The 23,444-nt window shown below is 39.5% G+C and overlaps 1 protein-coding gene across 18 annotated transcripts in view; it reads right to left on the minus strand.

Moving 5' to 3' along the window:
- PUM1 (pumilio RNA binding family member 1) overlaps positions 1-23,444 on the minus strand; it is a 127,833-nt gene that overhangs the window by 91,199 nt on the left and 13,190 nt on the right. For all 18 annotated transcript variants that reach the window (XM_067725183.1, XM_067725201.1, XM_067725200.1 and 15 more), the window contains one exon: positions 381-449. In XM_067725183.1, coding sequence (XP_067581284.1) covers positions 381-449 — 69 coding nt within the window. The remainder of the gene's footprint in view (positions 1-380; positions 450-23,444) is intronic.

The following is a 23,444-nucleotide window of genomic DNA, read 5'->3' on the forward strand; positions in this document are numbered from 1 at the left end:
ATCCAATCTAAAACTCCCTTCCACTGCAAAAGAACCTAACAACTGGAAAATGAGCCAAAGGTTAAGGACATTTTATGCATATAAAACTATTTTGTAAAATTTTAACACCTCAATTTACAACTGACTGGTTAAGATAATATTAATTTGTGCTCACATTTTGGTTTTGTTTTATTTTTAAGACATTAGGCTAAAGTTAACATTCTTCTTATAATGAGATTGTTTTGGCAAAATTCTGCAATATCCCACTCCTATCATGAGGATGGCAACAAGGAAAAGCAAGCACATACTTCTGGAGACTAGATTCGGACACATTTGATGAAAGACAGCTCCAACCTTCTCTTAAAAACAGGCCCACTTTTCTGGCACACCAATTCACTTACCTCTCCCATCGCTCTTCCCTCCAGAGCAAGTGCTTGAAAATCGTGATTCAGCTCATCCATAGAACGTACCTATTGTTTAGAATAGAGGAGGGAATAATTCCAAGTTAGCATCTTGAATTTTACATACACATTAACACAACTGAAAAGCTTTTCTATGTTTACTTTCAGATATTGACAAGACAATAACAATAATCAAGTGACTGAGATTAAACATTCACTTACCTTTAATCATCAGCGTTCAGCAATGACCCCTGCTTTCTCCCCTCCCATTCCCTTTTGTTTTCAAACATGAAAAACACATAATGCAGAAAAAGAAAAAGCAAATTCCATCACACAAGAATTACAGTAGGGACTTCCCTGGTGATCCAGAGGTTAAGAATCCACCTTCCAATGCAGGGGATGCGGGTTCGATCCCTGGTTGGGGAACTAAAATCCCACATGCCATGGGGGCAACTAAGCCTGCGTGCTCTAGAGCCCACACGCCACAACTAGAGAGCCCACACGCCACAACTAGAGAGCCCACATGCTGCCACTACTGAGCCCGCGTGCTGCAACTAAGACCCAACGCAGCCAAATAAATAAATAGATAGATAAATAAATAAGGAAGCAGAGTCTTTAAAAAAGAGAGGGAGAGAATTACTGTAGCTGTATTTCATACATTTTGACTTAATAAGTAAAGATCAACATGTTGAAAAGCAATAATGTATGTAGATGATTATGTGACCTAAACCTTGCTACTGACTCAAAGACCACAGTCCTTATGAAAACTGACTCAGACCACAGTCCTTGTGAAAACAGTTAAGTACAAATTAGGGGATTCATTTGATCCAAGCCAGTATTTCTTTGATAAACCTCAGGTTGAAAGGCGCTACAAACTATATAATGGAGTGCCCCCAACATTTCTCCATATTGGAATATCTCTGGGGGCTCCTAGTATCTGAAAACCAGAAGAAATAAAAAATAGCACATATCACAATGATCTCTTCAAACTTTACTTATCATTAAATGTACTACCCACATCATAACAATCTTTCTAGACTTCAATTAACTCATCTCCAAGGTCATTACTACAAGGTAATATTTAAGAGCAAGAATGAAGTGTGGAATAGATTACGCAAAACAGTCATAATTCAAAAACCCTTTACTGTCCAACAGTCTACTGGTCCTCTCAGTTATGAGCAACAAGTCACCTTTGCTGCCTGAGGCTAGAGTAATGTCCCTTGTTTATTAAAGAGGAAGGTTATTCTTTTTCTTTTTTTAACACCTTTATTAGAGTATAATGGCCTTACAATGGTGTGTTAGTTTCTGCTTTGTAACAAAGTGAATCAGCTATACATATACATATATCCCCATATCTACTCCCTCTTGCATCTCCCTCCCACACTCCCTATCCCACCCCTCTAGGTTGTCACAAAGCACAGAGCTGATCTCCCTGTGCTACACGACTGCTTCCCACTAGCTATCTATTTTACATTTGGTAGTGTATATATGTCCATGCTACTCTCTCACTTCGTCCCAGCTTACCCTTCCCCCTCCCCATGTCCTCAAGTCCATTCTCTACATCTGTGTCTTTATTCCTGTCCTGCCCTAGGTTCTTCAGAACCATTTATTTTTCTTTAGATTCCATATATATGCGTTAGCATACGGTATTTGTTTTTCTTTCTGACTTACTTCACTCTGTATGACAGACTCTAGGTCCATCCACATCACTACAAATAACTCAATTTCATTTCTTTTTATGGCTGAGTAATATAAAGAGGAAAGCTATTCTGCCTACCTGAGAAAGACTGCTGATTGTCTGAAGCAGGACTTTCTCAAACCCCCTCATCCAATCATCACTACCTCCAAATGTATGTGAACAATTTCTAGCAGTGGATAAATGCAAAGAGAGTCAAACTAGGGACAGGCAGGGAGAGGGTAGAGTATGGAGCACGAACCTGAATACAGCTGGGGGAACCAATTTAAGGATTTTATTAACATGCTGACTGAATACCACCCCAATAATCTTAATTTGACTGAACGGTCACCACATAAAAATACAGTCGCATTGTTTTTTTTTTTTTTAATTTATTTATTTTATTTTGTTCGCTGTGTTGGGTCTTCTTTGCTGTGCATGGGCTTTCTCTAGTTGTGGCGAGTGGAGGCTACTCTTCGTTGCAGCGCGGGCTTCTCATTGCAGTGTCTTCTCTTTTTGCAGAGCACGGGCTCTAGGAGCACAGGCTCAGTAGCTGTGGTGCTCAGGCTTAGTTGCTCCACGGCATGTGGGATCTTCCTGGACCAGGGTTCGAATCTGAAGGCGGATTCATAATCACTGCACCACCAGGGAAGCCCGGGTCGCGTTGTTTTAAATTACACATTTTCAAAACCCAGAGCTGACACTATGCTACAAATGATACATCGTGTCACTAAGATGTAACAGCTTTGGGATGCTTGACAAAAATGTAAATTTATAAAATTCAAAATGACACTAAATTTAAGCCATATGAGAACAAAGACATAGAGATAAGGCCTGTTACTGTGGTAAAACAGTTTCAAAGGGCCTTGAAACAGAAGCTAGGCTCACAGTACAAGGCGTTTACATTATTTCAGTAAGCACACTGAATAAGCTCCTAAACTACAGGTGGTAAAGGAGGCGAGGGGAGATGAGGACAGCATCTTAGCTAAACTCTACAAACGTCAGATAAAATCATTTTGAACCTTCAGGCCAGAGTTAACATTTACAAAGCATGTAAATTAAACACATAAAGTTCTACATCTAGCTTTTTCTGTGGAATCTAAACATGCATTTAACTAGATGCTAGGCGTTTCTTGAAAATCCAAAAACCTACAAATAGTTTTAACCAAGAATGTTGGAATTCTATTTATATTTCCCAAGAAAAAAGTAGGAGTGGCTACAAAAATGAAAAAAATAAAGTAGGAATGGTAAGGGAAGGCAGAGAACATGCAATATGCATATTTATGTAATCATTACAACAATCTCACAGTAATTATTCCCATTTGAGAGATTAGAACTGAGCCTCACAGAAATGCCTTCCCAACCACTGTTGAGTAGGGAAGAGTGTTTAGATGGCATTTCCAGGATCTAAATCCAGATGTTCCAATTCAAAGTGCAATGTCCTTTCTATGTTATCAAGCTGCCTCCAGGGCAGCCACAGGAAGTTTCCACCCCCAGATAGAACTGCCTTCACAGCTTTTGCTGTGGGCTTTGATGAGTCAGCTCTCTTGGTCTTCTTGCCTTTGCTTTCCACTGTCTCCTCCCCCTACCTTCAAAATTTGCCCATCCTTCCCTCACAGCAATTTCCATCCCTTTCTATACTGCCTTCCCACCCACCCGTCATTCTCTCTCCTACCACGTTTTATTTGCTGGCTCGCTCACCCTCTCAGGTCTCCTCACCCTCTCTTTATCTTCAGCTCTCTGTTCACCTCCTCCAGCTCTCCCTCTTCCAGGGTGTGTCTCTCTCTGCCCCACATACAAGGTGAACCACTACTCCTCCTACCTCCTATAGACAACGAGAATGGAGCCTTTGCTAGTACAGAAACTCCATTTTAAACCATTTACCCACAGTTGAGTAGACAAGATAAACCAAGTCACTCTCACAAAAGTGTTTTTAACTAGTCAGGAACTTATTGTTTATAATGGGAGCTATACCTGATATGGTCATCAACACCAGGCAGACTCTCAACAAAATTCTTCCTAGGAAACAAAACTAATGATCAGAAGAAGACGCTCAGGAATCAAGAAAAATCAAATGATGAAAACAGACGACTGTAAGAAACTTCTTGGGCAGGTAACAGAAACCTTTTCTATCATAAAGGAGAAAAGCTGGCTGTAAATTATAATCAAAGAAAATGCTCCCATCAGGACAGAACTATCTTTTCAAGTTCTTGTACTCGACACCTCCCCCTCTTTCTCTAGTATTCAATTTGAGTGAAGGGTTAATGTTAATTTCTACTACGACTTACTAATTCCATCTTCACTTTTGCTAAATGTCTGTAAGGCTTCCTGCCTTCCACTAAATAACCTATCACCTCTGGTTTCACAAAACTATTTCCTATTTTTCTCTGTGGGCTACTTGACAGCTGCCCATCTCACACCCATCCAGGACTTTCTCTACTGAGGCCCCACCCCATAAAAGCATCTCTTACTCCCTTTACTGAAGAGGCAAAGTGAGAAAACCACGTTAGTGTCTGACCTACCTCATATTTCCTCACTTCATCCCACCCAAGAATATCATCTGTACAAATGACCTAGCTTCTGAGTTTCCTTTCCATTTCCCAGATACCAGAACTTCCTTTTGTAAGCCTCAACACCTGTCGTCTTCTTCTAACATAGATCTTGTCCTAACTAGAATCATAATTTTGCAAATTAAGTTGGTGTTTTACCGCATAGGAAGTTATAAAATCAAAACAGATAAACCCGGAACTATACATCACATTTGAAAAATTACGCAAAAGCATCACTTTACAAATCATTAAGAATGATATTCTAAAGTGCATTCCTTGAGAAGCCCTACTTACCATACCCAACATCCCATACACTTATCAGAATCAATGAATGATATACACTTCACTATTTCCATCTGTAAAACTGAGATAACACTGGCTACTTTATACGTTTACTATGTAGACTAAATGAGGGACTTCCCTGGTGGCACAGTAGTTGAGAATCCTCCTGCCAATGCAGGGGACACGGGCTCGAGTCCTGGGCCAGGAAGATCCCACATGCCACGGAGCAACTAAGCCGGTGCACTGCAACTACTGAGCCTGCGCTCTAGAGCCCACAAGCCACAACTACTGAAGCCCACGTGCCTAGGCCCATGCTCCACAACAAGAGAAGCCACCACAATGAGAAGTCACCGCAATGAGAAGCCCGCGCATCGCAACAAAGAGTAGCCCCCACTCACCGCAACTAGAGAAAGCCCGCGCGCAGCAACGAGGACCCAATGCAGCCATAAATAAATAAATTCATTAAAAAATATATTAAATGAGACATGTCCAATACCTAGTAGGCATTTATTCAACTATATCCATCTCACAGGTTATTCTCTTTAAGTTACTGAAATGTCCCCATACATCCATCTCTTCTTTCCCTATCCTCGGTTAGCAAAGGGTAGGTTTTGGTCATTCCAGGGAGGTGAGCCTCTCTCTATATAGGTCAGCATTTTCATAATCAATATCAGAAGTACCTAGATCACACAAACGTCTAACTTACTTTCTAAAACTTAGCATTTCAAAGTACAACCATTTTTCTCTCTTCTCAATTCCCAGCTAATCCTCAATTCAGAGAAACTTCCATTCTAATCCATTCAGAAACTTCCAACATATAAAAATAAAAATCATCACTAGTTCAAGCTCATGTTTTTTCCGTTCTCATAAGAAAAAAAAAACATCTCAATAAAGTCACCTTCTCAAATTCCTTCATTCCCTGACTTCCATACCACTATGATCTCCTGGTTCTCCTCCTACTTCTCTATTCAGATTTTTGTCTTTTGGCCAGCCAACATCGCAGTCAAGGAAAAAAAAAAACCCACTGAAACTCAGACTTGGGTATAAAGGAATCCAAATTTAAGGAGTTAATGATCCAAATATGTAACAAATTACATTTATCAGATTTTCAAGCAGATATATATTACTGAACATTAAATCTCAAAGAACAAAGCGGTTACCATGGTGGTCCATGCAGTCCAATATAAAAGACCTAAAAAAGAAGCAACTTTTGACAGCATTCTGGCTCAGTTCTTGGCCTTACTTTACTAGCATTCCTGCTCTTGGATTGCTGTCACTTAACTGCTCAGGGTGTCTTTACAATGAATGTCCCCTCACTTGAGCTAATTTGGCCACTTCTCTGTTGATTGTATACAAGAACCAAACTCAAACACAATAGGTACCACTAAGTTGGTATTTATGAAATCACACTGGAAGTCTATATTTTAAAACAGTAATCAGAGCTATGTAGTGCACTTGGAAAAATAAAGTTCAACAAAGCAACACTTTTTTGAATATTTTCTGTAACAGACCTATTTCAAGACACCTGCCTAGAAAGGGCAACTTTGTGATTCCCACCACCTCTGGCCACAAACAACTATAACAAAAGTATTCTCCTAAATGGCCAAACCCCTAGTACCTGAAGAGAAGTGATAAACTGACCTAATCAGATACTTCTCCTTAGCATTCAGGCCAGATAGCAATGGAGAGATAAAGTGAAATTCCCTAAACACTTGGCAGTTGTAGCTGTCATTTTGGGTCAAGTATAACCCGGTGAATAAGCAGTAGATGGTCAACACAAAGAAGAGAAAGAATGTGCTGAAAAAAATCAGAGACAAGACACTATGGAACCCCTATGGAAACAGAAAAGCCTCCTAGTGCCCAGGAGGCCCACGTATATATTTCCTGCTCTGGGGTTCAGAGAGAATCCCTGGTGTTCCTTCATTTAATGCCCTGAATTTTTGCCAAGCAGAAAAGACTTCTATACCTTGAGACTAAAACTGCCTTTACTAGAATATTTATTTCCTCAACCACTGAATCTCAGTTCTCAGGCATTTTTCTCCTCCACACCTTTGTTCCCCTGGAGGATTTTTTGCAAAGGCAAGCCTAGATCACGGTGGCTCCATTTCACTAACATAGATCCAGAACAATACAAGCAGAAGAGCTGGTGCCAAGAACCATTACAGGAAGGGGATACCAGAGAGAAAAAGCCAGCAAATGCAGGAGAAACTTGAGCAATGAGAAGAAGAAATGGAATACGAGGATTAACCTAATCTGAATTTAATCATTAATGGAAAAACATTTAATAAGTCTGTTCTACACCATCTTCTGCTTTCTTGTATCTGTATTATAAATAATAACAACAACGAATATTTACTGAGACTTACTTTGTGCCAGGTCCTGTCCTATAAAAATCTTTATATGCTGTATGATCTCTTTAATATTCGTAACAATTTGAAAATGCAGGTACTCTTATCCCCATTTTGTGAGAAAAGCAAAGAGTTATCACATTCCTCTAATAAAATATAAATAAATCAACATTCTTCTTGATTACTGGGAAAAAACAAAAACAAAAGACTACTCTTTAAGCTTAGGAGGAGGCAAACCCTACTACGTGATCTTATTTATTCACTGTTAATAGCAACACTAAACACCAGCATTTGCTGAGTTTTCAAGGCACTGTACTGCAAAATAGACATTATTCCATTTTATAGATGAGGATCAAGGTTCAGAGGCATGATCTGTCTAAAGTCATATAGCAGATAAAGATCAGAAGTGGAATTCAAATTCAGCTCTCTATCCCCTTTACTAGCACTTCTTTCTGTTCTCATCGAAGATAAGCACAAGGGCTCCAGGACACCTGGCTTAAACAGCTGTTGTTCTGGAAACTGATTACTACACTGGTTTTTTTTCTAATTCTATTTATTTATTTGTTTATTTTATTTTTGGTTGCATGTTGGGTCTTCGACACTGCTCGTGGGTTCTCTCCAGTTGCAGCGAGCGGAGGCCACTCCTCGCCGTGGTGAGTGGGCTTCCCAACGCGGTGGCCTCTCCCGTTGCGGAGCACGGGCTCCAGGGGCACCGGCTTCAGCAGTTGTGGCACGCGGGGTCAGCAGCTGCGCCATAGGGGCTCAGCTGCTCCGCAGCACGTGGAGTCCTCCCGGACCAGGGCCCGAACCCGCGTCCCCGGCATTGGCAGGCGGACTCTTAACCACTGTGCCACCAGGGAAGCCCTACATTATTTTTATACAGGAGGAAAATGAAGTCACCACAGCAGCCAGGATTAGGCTGAACTTCCATTTTTTTTTATTATTATGTATCATTAAAAACTGCTACTACCTTGGACTTCCTTAGTGACGCAGTGGTTAAGAATCCGCCTGCCGGGCTTCCCTGGTGGCGCAGTGGTTGATAGTCCGCCTGTCGATGCAGGGGACACGGGTTCGTGCCCCGGTCCGGGAAGATCCCACATGCCGCAAAGCAGCTAGGCCCGTGAGCCATGGCCGCTGAGCCTGCGCGTCCGGAGCCTGTGCTCCACAACAGGAGAGGCCACAACAGTGAGAGGGCCCGCGTACCGCAAAAAAAAAAAAAGGAATCCGCCTGCCAATGCAGGGTACATGGGTTCAAGCCCTGGTCCGGGAAGATCCCACATGCCATGGAGCAACTAAGCCTGCGCGCCACAACTACTGAGCCTGCGCTCTAGAGCCCGCTAGCCACAACTGCTGAGCCCGCATGCCACAACTACTGAAGCCTGCATGCCTTGAGACCATGCTCCGCAACAAGAGAAGCCACTGCAATGAGAAGCCCAGGCACCACAACGAGGAGGAGCCCCTGCTCGGCACAACTACAGAAAGCCTGTGAGCAGCAATTAAGACCTAACGCAGCCAAAAGTAAATAAGTAAACAAATTTATTTAAAAAAAACTGCTACTACCTTTAGCAATTAAATACCATTGAAGTTCCAAATTATATAATGTGTTGATGGCATTCAGCTAGGATAGTTAACAGACCCAAGTGATAAACTGTAAGTTACCAAAATTGATTTGCTACCATACTACCATAATACATACACCTCACGGAAATGTCAGCACTTCATAAACATAAAAGAAAACAATTTACAAAGTAAAAAGAATAAATAATATTTTCAGAAGCAGTTAATAAAGCCTATGATACTAGTGACCTTTAACTACAAAAACCTCACAATTGCTGGTTCTGACGGTCTTCATCTTAATTTCACCAATCATGATCAAGCTGAAATCAGTAAGGAGAGCAAGGCCTTTTTAACTGGAGAGAGAAACTGTCTAATTGATATGGAAGAACCTAATAAGTGTAAAACTTAAGATAATGATAAATCTTATCTCCACTTGTCTGGAAACTACTACCTGTAGCAATCTGTCTGAATGGTATACTCCTGACTTCCAAAAGAACAAATTCCAAAAGCATGAAAGAGACTCCTACACAACTACTATTATAGATCACACTTACAACAAAAAATGGTTATTTGCAAATAGAGGATACATCAAGGGTCTTCATTAGCAGTAAAAGTTTCATTCTGAAATACCAATCTCAAAAGATGACATATGGAAAAAGCAAAAAAACTAAATCAAGAATGTTCACCAGAAGTTCTTAAATCGAGTTGTGGCAAATGTGTATCAGGCTCTTTTCAAACAATGAAACCAAATTTAATATATTTGCCATCATTGGAATCTTACCAGCACAGTGTAAGAATCTATGTAAATAATGTGAAAATAACAAATATTTGTCCACAAAAAAAGACACAGAATTTGCTTTTCCAAACTTTTACTAATATTAAATTTTTTGAGATTCACTTTGTCATCCCTGTGCTCTCTAATGGACATGTAATAGTAGGCATAAAAGGCTTGTAAGAATTTTTACCATAAGAACAGTCTGTGAAAGAAAACAAATTATGGGCCTCCACAGCCACTGATATAAATTTTCTACAAATTGTAAGACAGTGAATATTTTTTAATAGATGTACAACTTAGACTACCAGTGAAAACAACAATTGTGAAAAGTAAGTGGAAGAACTATCAACTACAAGGCATGCCTACAGTGGTAGTCTCTGCGGATTGATTCGGGGGTGAGAGGGCGACTACTTATATAAAGCCTGCTTCTCTAGTTAATCTGTTCTCCCTTTTCGACAGACTAGGAGTGGAGAAATTTACAATGAAGTTCAAAGACCATGATACAGGTGTCTTACTGCCTTCTCAACTACTGAAATAACATCTACTAAGTAGCAAAACTGCACTTTAGCAATAGTGCCATGGCAGTTTGTCTTATCTCCCTAAAAGTAAACCCCACAGTATTAAAAACATGACAGGCGTTACATACAAATATTTGTAACGTGAGAAATTACCCTCAATCTTCGGAGTGACAAAATAGCAGAAACATGACTTCCACAGCCAGCTTCTTTAAAATGATCCTTATCTTGTTTAAAAGAACACATTGTCATGCTTTTTCGAGCTTTTCAAGAAAGAAATTTGACAATATGCATCAAGTTTTATAAACGTTCATGCCTTTTGATCCAGTAATTCTACTTCTAGGAATTTAGCCTAAGCAAATAACCAGAAATATGGGCAAAGATTTGTTATCGAATATCTTCATCGTGGCACTGTGATGTGAAAAGTGGTTTGAGGGACTTCCCTGGTGGTCCAGTAGTTAAGATGCTGCGCTTCCAATGCAGGAGGCGCAGGTTTGAACCCTGGTTGGGGAACTAAGATCCCACATGCCACATGGCCAAAACAATAAAAAAATAAGAAAAAAATAGCAAAATATTTTTTAAAAGTGCACAATAAGCACCTTTGCTTATAAAGCTTACTCTTTTTTTTTTTTTGCGGTATGCGGGCCTCTCACTGTTGTGGCCTCTCCCGCTGCGGAGCACAGGCTCCGGACGCGCAGGCTCAGTGGCCATGGCTCACGGGCCTAGTCGCTCCGCAGCATGTGGGATCTTCCCGGACCGGGGCACAAACCCGTGTCCCCTGCATCGGCAGAAGACTCTCAACCACTGCGCCACCAGGGAAGCCCAAGCTTATTCTTTATTTTAGTTGATTAAGATGTTTCTAGAAGAGGATTATTGGTTTGAAAGGTAATAATATATTAAAGACTTCATAAATGTTAAATTTAGTTTCAGAAGCTTCTTTCTGATTTTTTTTCATTGACATTATAGAAAACGTAGAAACTACTGATGAAGTTTTAGGTTAACATTTGAGTATATTACCTTCCAGTCTTATTTTGTGTATGTCTCTATATGGAAATATACACATATCATTTTATGTATGTAGATTTGTGGCCTATTATAGAATCCTTACACATAAACATATTCTCTAAGATTTTAAAAAATGTTTTAAGTAGCTACATAAAATTCTGTAAATGAATATATGCTGTATTTAATAATTCCTGCTGTATTTAAACTTTTTCAAACCACTTTTTTAAAAATAAATTTTTATTTTACTTTATTTATTTATTTATTTACTTATTTATTTGGCTGCATCGGGTCTTAGTTGTGGCATGCAGGATCTTCGTTGAGGCATGTGGGATTTTTTTGTTGCAGCGCATGGGCTCTTCATTGTGGTGCGCAGGCTTCTCTCTAATTGTGGAGTGCATGTTTTCTCTTCTCTAGTTGTGGTGCGCATGTTTTCTCTTCTCTAGTTGTGGTGCGCAGGCCCCAGGGTGTTTGGGCTCAGCAGTTGTGGCTCGCGGGCTTAGTTGCCCTGTGGCATGTGGGATCTTAGTTCCCCTGTGGCATGTGGGATCTTAGTTCCCCCACCAGGGATCGAACTCGCGTCCCCTGTATTGGAAGGAAGATTCTTAACCAGTTTAATCCTTGGTGGGGAACTAAGATCCTGCAAGCTGCCATACGAAGTACTGATACATGCTACAATGTGCATGAACCTTAAAAACATGCTAAGTGAAAGAAGCCAGACACAAAAGGCCACATATTATATGATTCCATTTACATGAAATATCCAAAACAAACAAATGTAGAGAGACAAGAATAGGTTTTTGTTTGCCAGGGACTTAGGAAAGGGGGAAATTGACAATGACTACTAATGAGTACAGGGTTTCTTTTGGGAGTGCTAAAAATGTTCTAGTGTTAGAAAGCATGATGGTTGCATAGCACTATAAAAACACTAAAAACCACCAAATTGTAAACTTAAGGGTAAACTTTATGGTATGTGAATAATATCTTAGTAAAGCTGTTATTTAAAAATAGGAGAGGCTTCCCTGGTGGTGCAGTGGCTAAGAATGCCTGCCAATGCAGGGGACACAGGTTCGAGCCCTGCTCTGGGAAGATCCCACATGCCGCAGAGCAACTAAGCCCATGCACCTCAACTACTGAGCCTGCTCTCTAGAGCCCACCAACCACAACTACTGAGCCCATGCGCTGCATCTACTGAAGCCCATCCTCTAGAGCCCGTGCTCAGCAACAAGACAAGCCCGCGCACCGCAACTAAGAGTAGCCCCCATTCCCCACAACTAGAGAAAGCCTGCGTGCAGCAACAAAGACCAAACACAGCCAAAAATAATAAATAAAAATAAATAAATTTTTAAAAATAAAATAAATCTTTTTTTAATAAATAAAAATAGGAGATGGCAAACACTTTCTGTAACATGTCAAATAACAAATAATACAGGCTGGGACTTCCCTGGTGGTCCATTGTGGTGCGCAGGCTTCTCTCTAATTGTGGAGTGCATGTTTTCTCTTCTCTAGTTGTGGTGCGCATGTTTTCTCTTCTCTAGTTGTGGTGCGCAGGCCCCAGGGTGTTTGGGCTCAGTAGTTGTGGGTAGCCCGCAAAGCGTCTTTGTCAGGTATTCTTTGTTTTTATTTTCAACTACACATTTAAAAATGTAAAAACCATTCTTAGCTCAAGAGCCATACATAAACAGGCAGCAAGCTAGATTTGGCAGGGAGGCCATAGTTTGCCAAACCTGGTTTAAAAATAAGCCATTCCTAAAATGTTTACAAGGGAATGTGTGCTAAGTTAACGCTGATCCAAAAACTAAGCAAAGCTCTCTTATCAAACTTATAAATGGAGCTTCCACAAATGTTATTGGATAAAGGGAACACAGGGAAACATATCAAACAGAATTTAGTATTTTTATTAATAATTAAGATCACATATTGGGTTGGCCAAAAGGTTCATTCGGTTTTTCTGTAAGATGGCTCTAGTAGCACTTAGCTGTCTTTAACTTCATTCGAAACAATTTTGTTAGATTGCATGTGACAGCTGTCATATCAGCGTGCATTTAAAAAAAGACTTATCGGGCTTCCCTGGTGGTGCAGTGGTTGAGAGTCCGCCTGCCGATGCAGGGGACAAGGGTCCGTGCCCCAGCTCGGGAAGATCCCACATGCTGCGGAGCGGCTGGGCCCCTGAGCCATGGCCGCTGAGCCTGCGCGTCCGGAGACTGTGCTCCACAACAGGAGAGGCCACAACAGTGAGAGGCCAGCGTACCGCAAAAAAGAAAAAAAAAAAAAGACTTATCAAAATTGGTGAATTTTTGTGTAGCCATTTTCATACTGAAGCTGGAAGAAAAAAGCAACATTTTCAGCATACTATGCTTTGTTATTTCAAGAAAGGTAAAAATGCAACTGAAACGCAAAAGAAGATCACACAGTGTATGGAGCAAGGGCTGTGACTGATCAAAAGTGTCAAAAGTGGTTTGCGGGATTTCCCTGGTGGTCCAGTGGTTAAGAATCCGCCTTCCAATGCAGGGGACTCGGGTTCAATCCCTGGTCAGGGAACTAAGATCCCATGTGCCACGGGGCAACTAAGCCCGAGAACCACAACTACTGAGGCCGCAAGCCACAACTACCGAGCCCGTGCGCTCTGGAGCCCGCACGCACCTCAATGAAAGATCCCACATGCTTCAACAAAGATCCTGCATGCTGCAACTAAGACCCAACACAGTCAAATAATTTTTTTTTTTTAAGTGGTTTGAGGGGCTTCCCTGGTGGTGCAGTGGTTAAGAATCCACCTGCCAATGCAGGGAACACGGGTTCAAGCCCTGGTCCGGGAAGATGCCACATGCCGCGGAGCAACTAAGCCCAGGCGCCACAACTACTGAGCCTGCGCTCTAGAGCCCGCGAGCCACAACTACTGTGCCCGCGGGCCACAACTACTGAAACCCATGCGCCTAGAGCCCGTGCTCTGCAACAAGAGAAGCCACCGCAATGAGAAGCCCGCACACCTTAACTAAGAGTAACCCCCACTCACCAGAACTAGAGAAAGCCTGCACGCAGCAACGAAGACCCAACGCAGCCAAAACTTAATTAATTAATTAATTTTTAAAAAGTGGTTTGCAAAGTTTTGTGCTGGAGATTTCTTGCTGGACGATGCTCCACAGTCGGGTAGACCAGTTGAAGTTGATAGTGATCAAATCGAAACATTAACTGAGAACAATCAACGTTATACCACTCAGGAAATAGCCGACATACTCAAGATACCCAAATCAAGCGTTGAAAATCATTTGCACTACCTTGGTTATGTGAATCGCTTTGATCTTTGGGTTCCACATAAGTTAAGCCAAAGAAACCTTCTTGACCATATTTCCGCATACAATTCTCTACTGAAACATAACGAAAACGTTCTGTTTTTAAAACAAATTGTGACGGGCAATGAAGAGTGGATACTGTACAATAATGTGGAACGGAAGAGATCACAGGGCAAGCAAAATAAACCACCAACAACCACACCAAAGGCCGGTCTTCATCCAAAGACAGTGATGTCGTGCATATGGTGGGATTGGAAGCGAGTCCTCTATTATGAGCTCCTTCCAGAAAACCAAACGATTAATTCCAACAAGTACTGCTCCCAATTAGACCAACTGAAAGCAGCACTCGATGAAAAGCATCCAGAATTAGTCAACAGAAAACGCATCATCTTCCATCAGGATAACAAAAGACCGCATGTTTCTTTGATGACCAGGCAAAAACTGTTACAGCTTGGCTGGGAAGTTCTGATTCATCCGCTGTATTCACCAGACATTTCACCTCTGGATTTCCATTTATTTAGGTCTTTACAAAATCCTCTTAATGGAGCACCTGGAACAGTTCTTTGCTCAAAAAGATAAAAAGCTGTGGGAAGATGGAATTATGAAGTTGTCTGAAAAATGGCAGAAGGTAGTGGAACAAAAGGGTGAATACGTTGTTCAACAAAGTTCTTGGTGAAAATGAAAAACGTGTCTTTCATTTCTACTTAAAAGCCGAAGGCACTTTTTGGCCAACCCAATAAAACTAAGACAAGAATTAAAAACCATATTAAAAAATAAAGATAGCTGCTCACATATTAGAAGAAGTTGAACACCATTAGCCATCAGGGAAATACAGATTAAAACCACAATGAGATATCATTACGTATGTATCAGAATGGCTAAAATAAAAAACAGTAATACCACCAAATGCCGTTGAGCGCACAGAAAAATTGTATTATTCAAACATTACTGGTCCAGAAAACAACTCGGCCGTTTCTTTATAAACTAGACATGCAACTACCATTATTACCTAGCAATTGGACTCCTCGGCTTTTATCTGATGTTCACACAAAAACCTGCACATGAATGTTCACAGCAGCTTCATTTACAATAACTAAAAACTGGAATCAGCCCAGATGTCCTTCAACGGGTTAAACAAACTATGGTGCATCTGCACCATGCACACTATGCAGCAATAAAAAGGAATGGCCTACCACAGGCAACAAGTTGGATGAGACTCCAGAAAAGTATGCATAGCAAAAAAGGCCAGTCCCCACCAAAGGCTATATGTATGGTATGACTCCATTTATATGACTTTTTTGAAATGACAAAATTGTAGAAATGGAGAATAGGATAGATTAGTGGTTGGGGGGAGGCCCCCCCAACCCCTGCAAAGGGAAAGGGGGTGTGTAAAAAGGGCTACTCAAGGGTCCCTTGTTGTTTTGGAACTATTCAGTACTTTGTGGTGGTTAAGTATATGAACCTATACAGATGGTAAAATTATATTGAACTTCGTACACACACACACACACACACACACACACACCCAAATGAGTACAAGTAAAACTGGAGATGTGAATAGGACTGGATGGATTTTAACGTCAATAACCTAGCTGTGATGCTATACTACACAATGTTACCTACAAAGGTTATACTGTAAAATGGGGAAATAGAGGAACGTATACAAAGGATCTCTCTGTATTATTTCTTACAACTGCAGGAATCAACAAATAACTAAGTCAAAATTTTAATTTAAAGAAAGATGACTGCTATGAAGAAACAATGAAGACACGACTTAAAATGATGGTTCCCAAGCACGAAAACTAAAATAATCAAATATACAACCAAAGGAACCTTTCTCAAGCTACAAAACTATGCAGCTCTCACCCACATAGCACACAAAAATCACATCCTGACCAAACTACCCTAAATTTGGAGAATTCAAAAAAAAATAGAACTTACCCTTGGTTCTCTAAAACACTACCCGCCAAAGACAATAAAATGAGATCTACCGTCAATGGCCCGAAGATTTTTATGTCCTGACACAATTGTCTTTCATGTATAAAGGCTAAAAGAACACAATATACAAAAGAAGTAATAAAATACGCCACCCACACGTCACCTTTCAAGCAATGACTGTATCAAGCACTCCAGCCAACCAAGACAATTAAAATTAAGCACACAAAAATGGATAAACTGTCATACAACTATTTAATGGGATACTACTAATTAAAAGGATCCATTTATTGTTATATATAACATGGATTCTCAAATGTAGTATGCTAAGTGAAAGAAACCAGATTCAAAAGCTACATACACTTACAGTATATAGATATATATATATATATATATATGACATTTTGGAAAAGACAAAACTATAGGGACAAAAAACGGATTAGTGGTTACCAGTTGCTGGGAATGGAGGTAAGAGCTGACTATGAAGGGGCTCCAGAGAATCTGGGGAAGCGTGAAAACTTTTGTATCTTGGCATCCGGTGGCAGGGTCTGGGGAAGGGGCGGCAGGTGCCATGTCGGGCTGCAAAGGTGGCAAGAGGAAGCCCCTGAAGCAGCCCAAGAAGCAAGCCAAGGAGATGGACAAGAAAGGTAAGGCATTCAAGCAGAAACAAAGAGGAGCAAGGCCACAGGAAAGGCCTCCTGGCCACAGGTGGAATTAAGAAGTCTGGCAAAAAGTAATGTTCCTTGTGCCTGAGGCAATGATGATCCTTAATTCCATTCCTGTTTAAACATCTGAATTAAACATCTGGATTCCCTGCCATCACATCTCTGCCACCTACAGCTAGAATCAAGTGTTGTCTTGGAACCCATTGTACATTTAAGAATAAACGTTTGTTAAAAAAAAAAAGTTTATAACTCGACTGTGGTGATTACAAGGATATACGCATTTGTCAAAATCTACAGAAGTGTATATGCTAAAATATTAGTGAATTTCACTGTATGCAAAATTATATCTTAAAAATGAGGGAAAAAATAATTACACAAGAGGTAGAATATAGCATTATAAAGACTAACAGTATTATTCCCATTCTAAGAACAGAGGTGAAGAAAATAATCTAAACTACAAGTATTGATAAACAAAAATGTTCATTACAACACTACCAACATTAGTAAAAATTAGAAACCTAAATGATCAATATTAAGACATTATTACAGAAAAGAATGAGGTCACTACACAGAGTAGAATGTGGTATAACCTTAAAATTATCTATGGAAATAATCTATCATAAAAAAAATTTTGATATGTTAGACCCCCCCAAAAAAAGATAGAAAACTATAATCACAGAAATGTTTTTATTTTATCTCAATTGTTTCACAAAAGATTTCGAGTGACTTAGAAAATCATATAACTTCCACTAGTGAGAAAATTAAGGCAAAGGGAAAATGAAGAGCCTACTTTATAAACTGTATGCAATTAAGTCCTATATACTTATTATAAATGAGCCATAAATTTAGTTCTAACCTCTCGTTAATGGTTAACCAAAACAGAGAAATGATTAATAAAAACTCATACTTCCCATCAAACTTTTAAAAAAGCACAGCTCAAGAAATTATTATCCTTGTTATTAGAGATGCGATGATTTACATTTTTTTAAGTTTTGAATAAAAACACTAGATGGACATGTTACAAAAGGTAAACTAACAGATTCTTAAGATTGAATTATAGTTGGGGGTTGGTTGGGTTTTCATTTGTTTCTAGGGTGTTTTTATTTTTATAATTTTATAATTATCTATACTTTCCGAAATGTTTATAATGAGCATTTACTGATCTTTAGAATTCAAAAATACTTACAAGTCATTATTTTTAATGGAGGGAAAAAAACATTGTATTTGATTTTTAAATCACTGTTTATTAGGATACAGAGTATGGAATTAGGCCATGGAAAGAGTCCTTAGTTCACTTACAATATTAAGAAACAAAATTACATTCATCACCAATAGAAATGACTCTTGTTTTAACATATCTGCTAAAGTAGTTGATATATTTCTAGATGTAACCGAAATAAACTCTAGTGTGGTAACAAAGGTGATCTATATTATTAATCTAACATTTCTCAAGTTTGAACAGTTATTACAGTTACAATGTAAATAGTTGGCATAGGAGATAGGAGCTCCCTTATCTAAAAGGTCTTCTGCCCGGGGAACCTAGTAAATGTCTTCCTCCATTCAGCAGCCTGGAAGCTAACCCTCACTCCTCCTTTGTTTCAACATTCTATTGTTTGTAGTATGTAAGGGAACAGGAATTCTCAATGAGTAAGTCTATCCAGATAAATCACTGCAACATAATTAAAGAGGGCAGCTACCAAACACATCAAATAGCTCATTCTGGACTTCATGAGCCTGAGAGAGAACATAATACATAAATCTAAAACTGTATCTGTGGGAGAAAATATTTTAATAGAATTCTATCTCTTCTGAATTAAAAAAAAAGCTAAAGATGTACTAATCAAGATATCAGTGATTCTTAACCAAGAAACAGAATACAAGGGAGGAGGCAGAACTTAACAAACTTTTAATATTATATACACTGGTATGTATTTTGTGTGGTTTGTTTAATTCTTTACAGAATTCCACCTAATGTTATGCAAATAGTAAACCTTCATTTGCTCTTTTTTGAGAACAGCTACTATCTTTAGTTTCTTACCCTGTTTGTATTACTGTGAGATCATGAACCATGGAAGTTTTCCCTCTTGGGGTTGAGAGGTACTTCAGGTATAACAAATTTATTAGGTTTTAACTTGGAGACTGTGGGTGCTGTAAAATAATATTTGAAATTGGATTTAAAAAAAATCAAAACAATGTTTTTATTTCCTACATTAAAAATAATGGCTTTTAGGAAATTTTGAACTCTAAAAACAATAAATCCTCACCGTAAACAGTTTGGAAAGTAGGGACAGCAAATTACAAAATGGCAAATGAAGGCTATTAAGAAAATTAAATCAGGGAAGGGAGACAGAGTTGCAATTAAAATAATGTTCACAGAAAGCCTCACTGAGAAGGTAACATTTAAGCAAAGGACTGGAAGGAGGTAAAGGAGCAACTTTCATAGACATCTGAGACAGGAGCACTCAAGCAAATGGAACTGCAAGTCAAAACCTTGGGGGATGGGGCATGCCTGTGATTCTAGAAATAACAAAAATTGCTTTAATATCATTCCAAATACCATTAAAATACAACAAATAAAAGCCCAGACCTAGGCAAAAAGCAGATCAGTGGTTGCTGCTGGGAGGAATTACAAAGGGCCAACAAAACTTGCAGAAGATGGGAACTGTCACTATCATGATTGTAGTGATGGTTTCACAGGTGAATACTTTGATATTTCAAAACTTAACAAATTATTCATTTAAAATGGGTGCATTTTGGGCTTCCCTGGTGGCGCAGTTGTTGCGAGTCCGCCTGCCGATGCAGGGGACACGGGTTCGTGCCCCGGTCAGGGAGGATCCCACATGCCGCGGAGCGGCTGGGCCCGTTAGCCATGGCCACTGAGCCTGTGTGTCCGGGGCCTGTGCTCCGCAAGGGGAGAGGCCACAACAGTGAGAGGCCCATGTACCACAAAAAATAAAAAAAAGAATACTCATAAGGTGTTGGTGGAACTTTAAATTGCTACAATCTATCTGGAAAACAATGTGGAACTATGTATCAAAATTTTAAACATACTCTTTTGTTTGATCTGTCACTTTCACTTCTCCAAATATATTCTAATACAAAAATATAACTGCAGTATTGTTTACTACAGCATTGTTTAGAATGTCAAAAGCTGAAAACAACCTAAAAGTCCATCAAACTGGGATAAATCAGTCAAATTATTGTACTTCCATATACTATGGCCCTTAAAAAATATATATATAGACGTATTTACTGACCTAAAAGGATGACCACCAAAAAAAAAAAGGATGACCACAATGTATGAAGGAGGAAAAGACTACCATGCAGCGTGTGTGTGCCTGGGCTATGTTTGCATGTAATATGTTTAGAGAGAGAGAGAGCGAATGATCCCATTTAGTTTAAAACTACAATGCATTCATATATCTGTTTATATATGCACAGAAAAAGTCTGGAAGAAAATGAACCAAACTGTTAAAAGTAGTTAACTCTAAAAAACAAATTATTGACATTTTTTAGAACAATCATGTACTATCAAACAGTTTACATTTTAGACAGAAAGTAGATTATTGGGGACTTCCCTGGTGGTCCAGTGGTTAACAATCCACCTTCCAATGCAGGGGACTCAGGTTCAATCCCTGGTCAGGGAACTAAGATCCCACATGCCGCGGGGCAACTAAGCCCACGCACCACACAAAGAAGAACCGCACAGCACAACGAAGACCCAGAGCACAGCCAAAAAATAAATAAATAATTTTTTTTAAAAAGTAGATTATTGATTGCCCAGGGATGGGGGGGTAATGACGGAAGTGGAAAGTGACTAGTAATGGGTACAGGTTTTCTTTTGGGGTGATGAAAAACGTTCCCTTTGATTGTGGTGATGACTGCACAACACTGAATATACTGAAACCCACTGATCAGTACATTTTAAATGGGTGAACTGTATGGTGTGTGAATGATATCTCAATAAAGCTGCTTTACTTTAGAACAAAATCCATAACCAAAATATAGAACAAAAATTTTGCAATTTAATATTCACACTGTACTTTATACTATGTCCCAACGGAAACCTTAAACCCAGACAGCAACTGTTAAAAAGCTTCAAACAGGAAAAATGAGTCACTATTCTTAAGAGCAGTTAACCATTGACAATACAGGGGTAAATTACAACCTTCATTCTATCTTCATTAGGATACTATCTTTCTTGAACTATCCTAGTAGATAATATTCCCTTCTGAGAAAAGGAACGAACTTTGAAAATGTATTAGGTTGCAACAATATGGCAGTTTCCCAATACATGATGTGACTATGAACAAAGTTTCAGTGTTTTACAAATTAAGGAAAGTAAACCTTGTTCCTACAGCCGCTTCTGTTTGCCTAACTCTGATATGGTTTCAAGAACTCTCCTCTCCCTATACCCACCCCCCACCAAAAAAAGCATAAAAGCAGAGTTGATAGGAATTACTTTAAAAGCTCCTTAATACAACTCTCCAATAAATGCTTACTGGCTCCTTATCTTCAGGCCCAAGACCCTACATTCTGTTACATCTTATACCTTAACAATTCAAAATGACTCTTCAAAATAAAATACTCTACTCAGTAAGTCTCTTCAGCAAGCCCTGATGACATAATGTATTCATTCATCATTTATACGTACATACTATTTGCCAGGGGCTAGAGATGTAAGGCTGAAAGATTCTATAAGAAGAACCATCACAGCAGTTCTTAACCGAGGTGGACATGAAGATAACCCGGGAGTTGTTTTTAAAACATACATAAACTCCACCTCATCACTGGATATTTTGATTCAGTAGGTCTGGACTTAAGCCCAAGAATCTGTTTTGAAACAGATTACTAGCACCCAATGGTGAAGGAAAAAGTAAATATTTAACTCCAATACTGAGAGCCGAATGCTTCAATAAAGATGTGTACCAAATGATGGTAGCACCAAAAGAGGACACCCAACCTATAAGAAAAGAGGTAAGTAAAGGGGAAGGTTTATCAGAGATAAAGATACTTTAGTTGAAGATGAGGAAAGTAGCTAAGTGGATGAGGAAGGAAGGAGATTCCAAGAAGAGAAAACTACATAAATGAAAATAGCACAACTACATTGAGGAATTGCACAAACTATAAAAAATAGCATGTGTTCAGAAAATTAGGATACTTCAATAAAGCTGAAGTGGAGTGCCAGTAAAGACTGGAGAGGTAAGCTATCTCAGAACACGAAGTGTGTACACTACGCTATGCTGAGGAGATTGAAAGTTAATTATCCTAAAAGCAACCGAAAAGCCAAAAACAAAATTTAGGCAAGGATGAGACATAAGCAGATTCGTGTCTTCAGAAATAACAATTTGGCAGCAACACAGAAAATAGCCAGAAGGAAGAAAAGAGGGAGGGTGCAAAAAAAGTCAGAAGACTACTGTAAATGTCCAAGCAAGAAATATGAGCCTATCAAATAAGGCAATACGGATATAACCTTGGAACTGTTTGAGGCAGGAGGCAGGAATCTAAGATTCCTGGGTTGCCTGCAATGGAGATGCCACACACAGAAATAGGATATAGGGAATGAAACTAATGAGTTCAGTTTTGAAGGTCATCTGTTTGAACATGCCATTTACTGAGCATCTATTATGCATCAAGTACTGGGCTCCTATAATTAGATGTGCAAACTAAACTTTTACTGGTGTCCCTAAATTATAAATATATGAGCAACAAGTGCAGTTTAAAACGTGTGAAAATGTGTAAAAGAGGCCAATGTGTGTGTGTTATGGATAAGCTGACTACTCCATGATGAAGAACAGTAAGGTCTCCAAACAGATTGGTCTTGTGGAAAGAGCATGCGCTAATCACCTTAAAACACGGCATCTCATTTTTCTGACCCCGCATTTCCCCATCCATAAAATGGAAATAATAAAAAACAACATAGAGTTACTGGTGGTTCAAATCATATATAAGGGCTTCCCTGGTGGCGCAGTGGTTGAGAGTCCGTCTGCCGATGCAAGGGATGCAGGATCGTGTCCCGGTCTGGGAAGATCCCACATGCCACGGAGCGGCTAGGCCCGTGAGCCATGGCCGCTGAGCCTGCGCGTCCGGAGCCTGTGCTCCGCAACGGGAGAGGCCACAACAGTGAGAGGCCCGCGTACCGCCAAAAAAAAAAAAAAAAAAAAAATCATATATAAAAAGACTAGATCAGTTCTGCCACACAGCTTACGGAGTACATGTCCATAAAACTTATAGATGCAGAAACGTACTCAATACTAAAATAAAAGTACCTCTAGATCTCATTAGATACACTCAACCCTTCCTAACAACCTCAGTTCAACACACTCACTAACATGCTTTTAATTAAAACAGAGATAATTAATGTAAAGGAAACCACTGCACTGGAAAAAGAGTTAAATGATTTCTAAGATCTTTTTCTTTCATTCATTCATTTATGGCTGTGTTGGGTCTTCATTTCTGCGCGCGGGCTTT

Source organism: Pseudorca crassidens, chromosome 2 (genome assembly GCF_039906515.1).
Source record: "Pseudorca crassidens isolate mPseCra1 chromosome 2, mPseCra1.hap1, whole genome shotgun sequence".
Lineage (NCBI taxonomy): Eukaryota > Metazoa > Chordata > Mammalia > Artiodactyla > Delphinidae > Pseudorca > Pseudorca crassidens.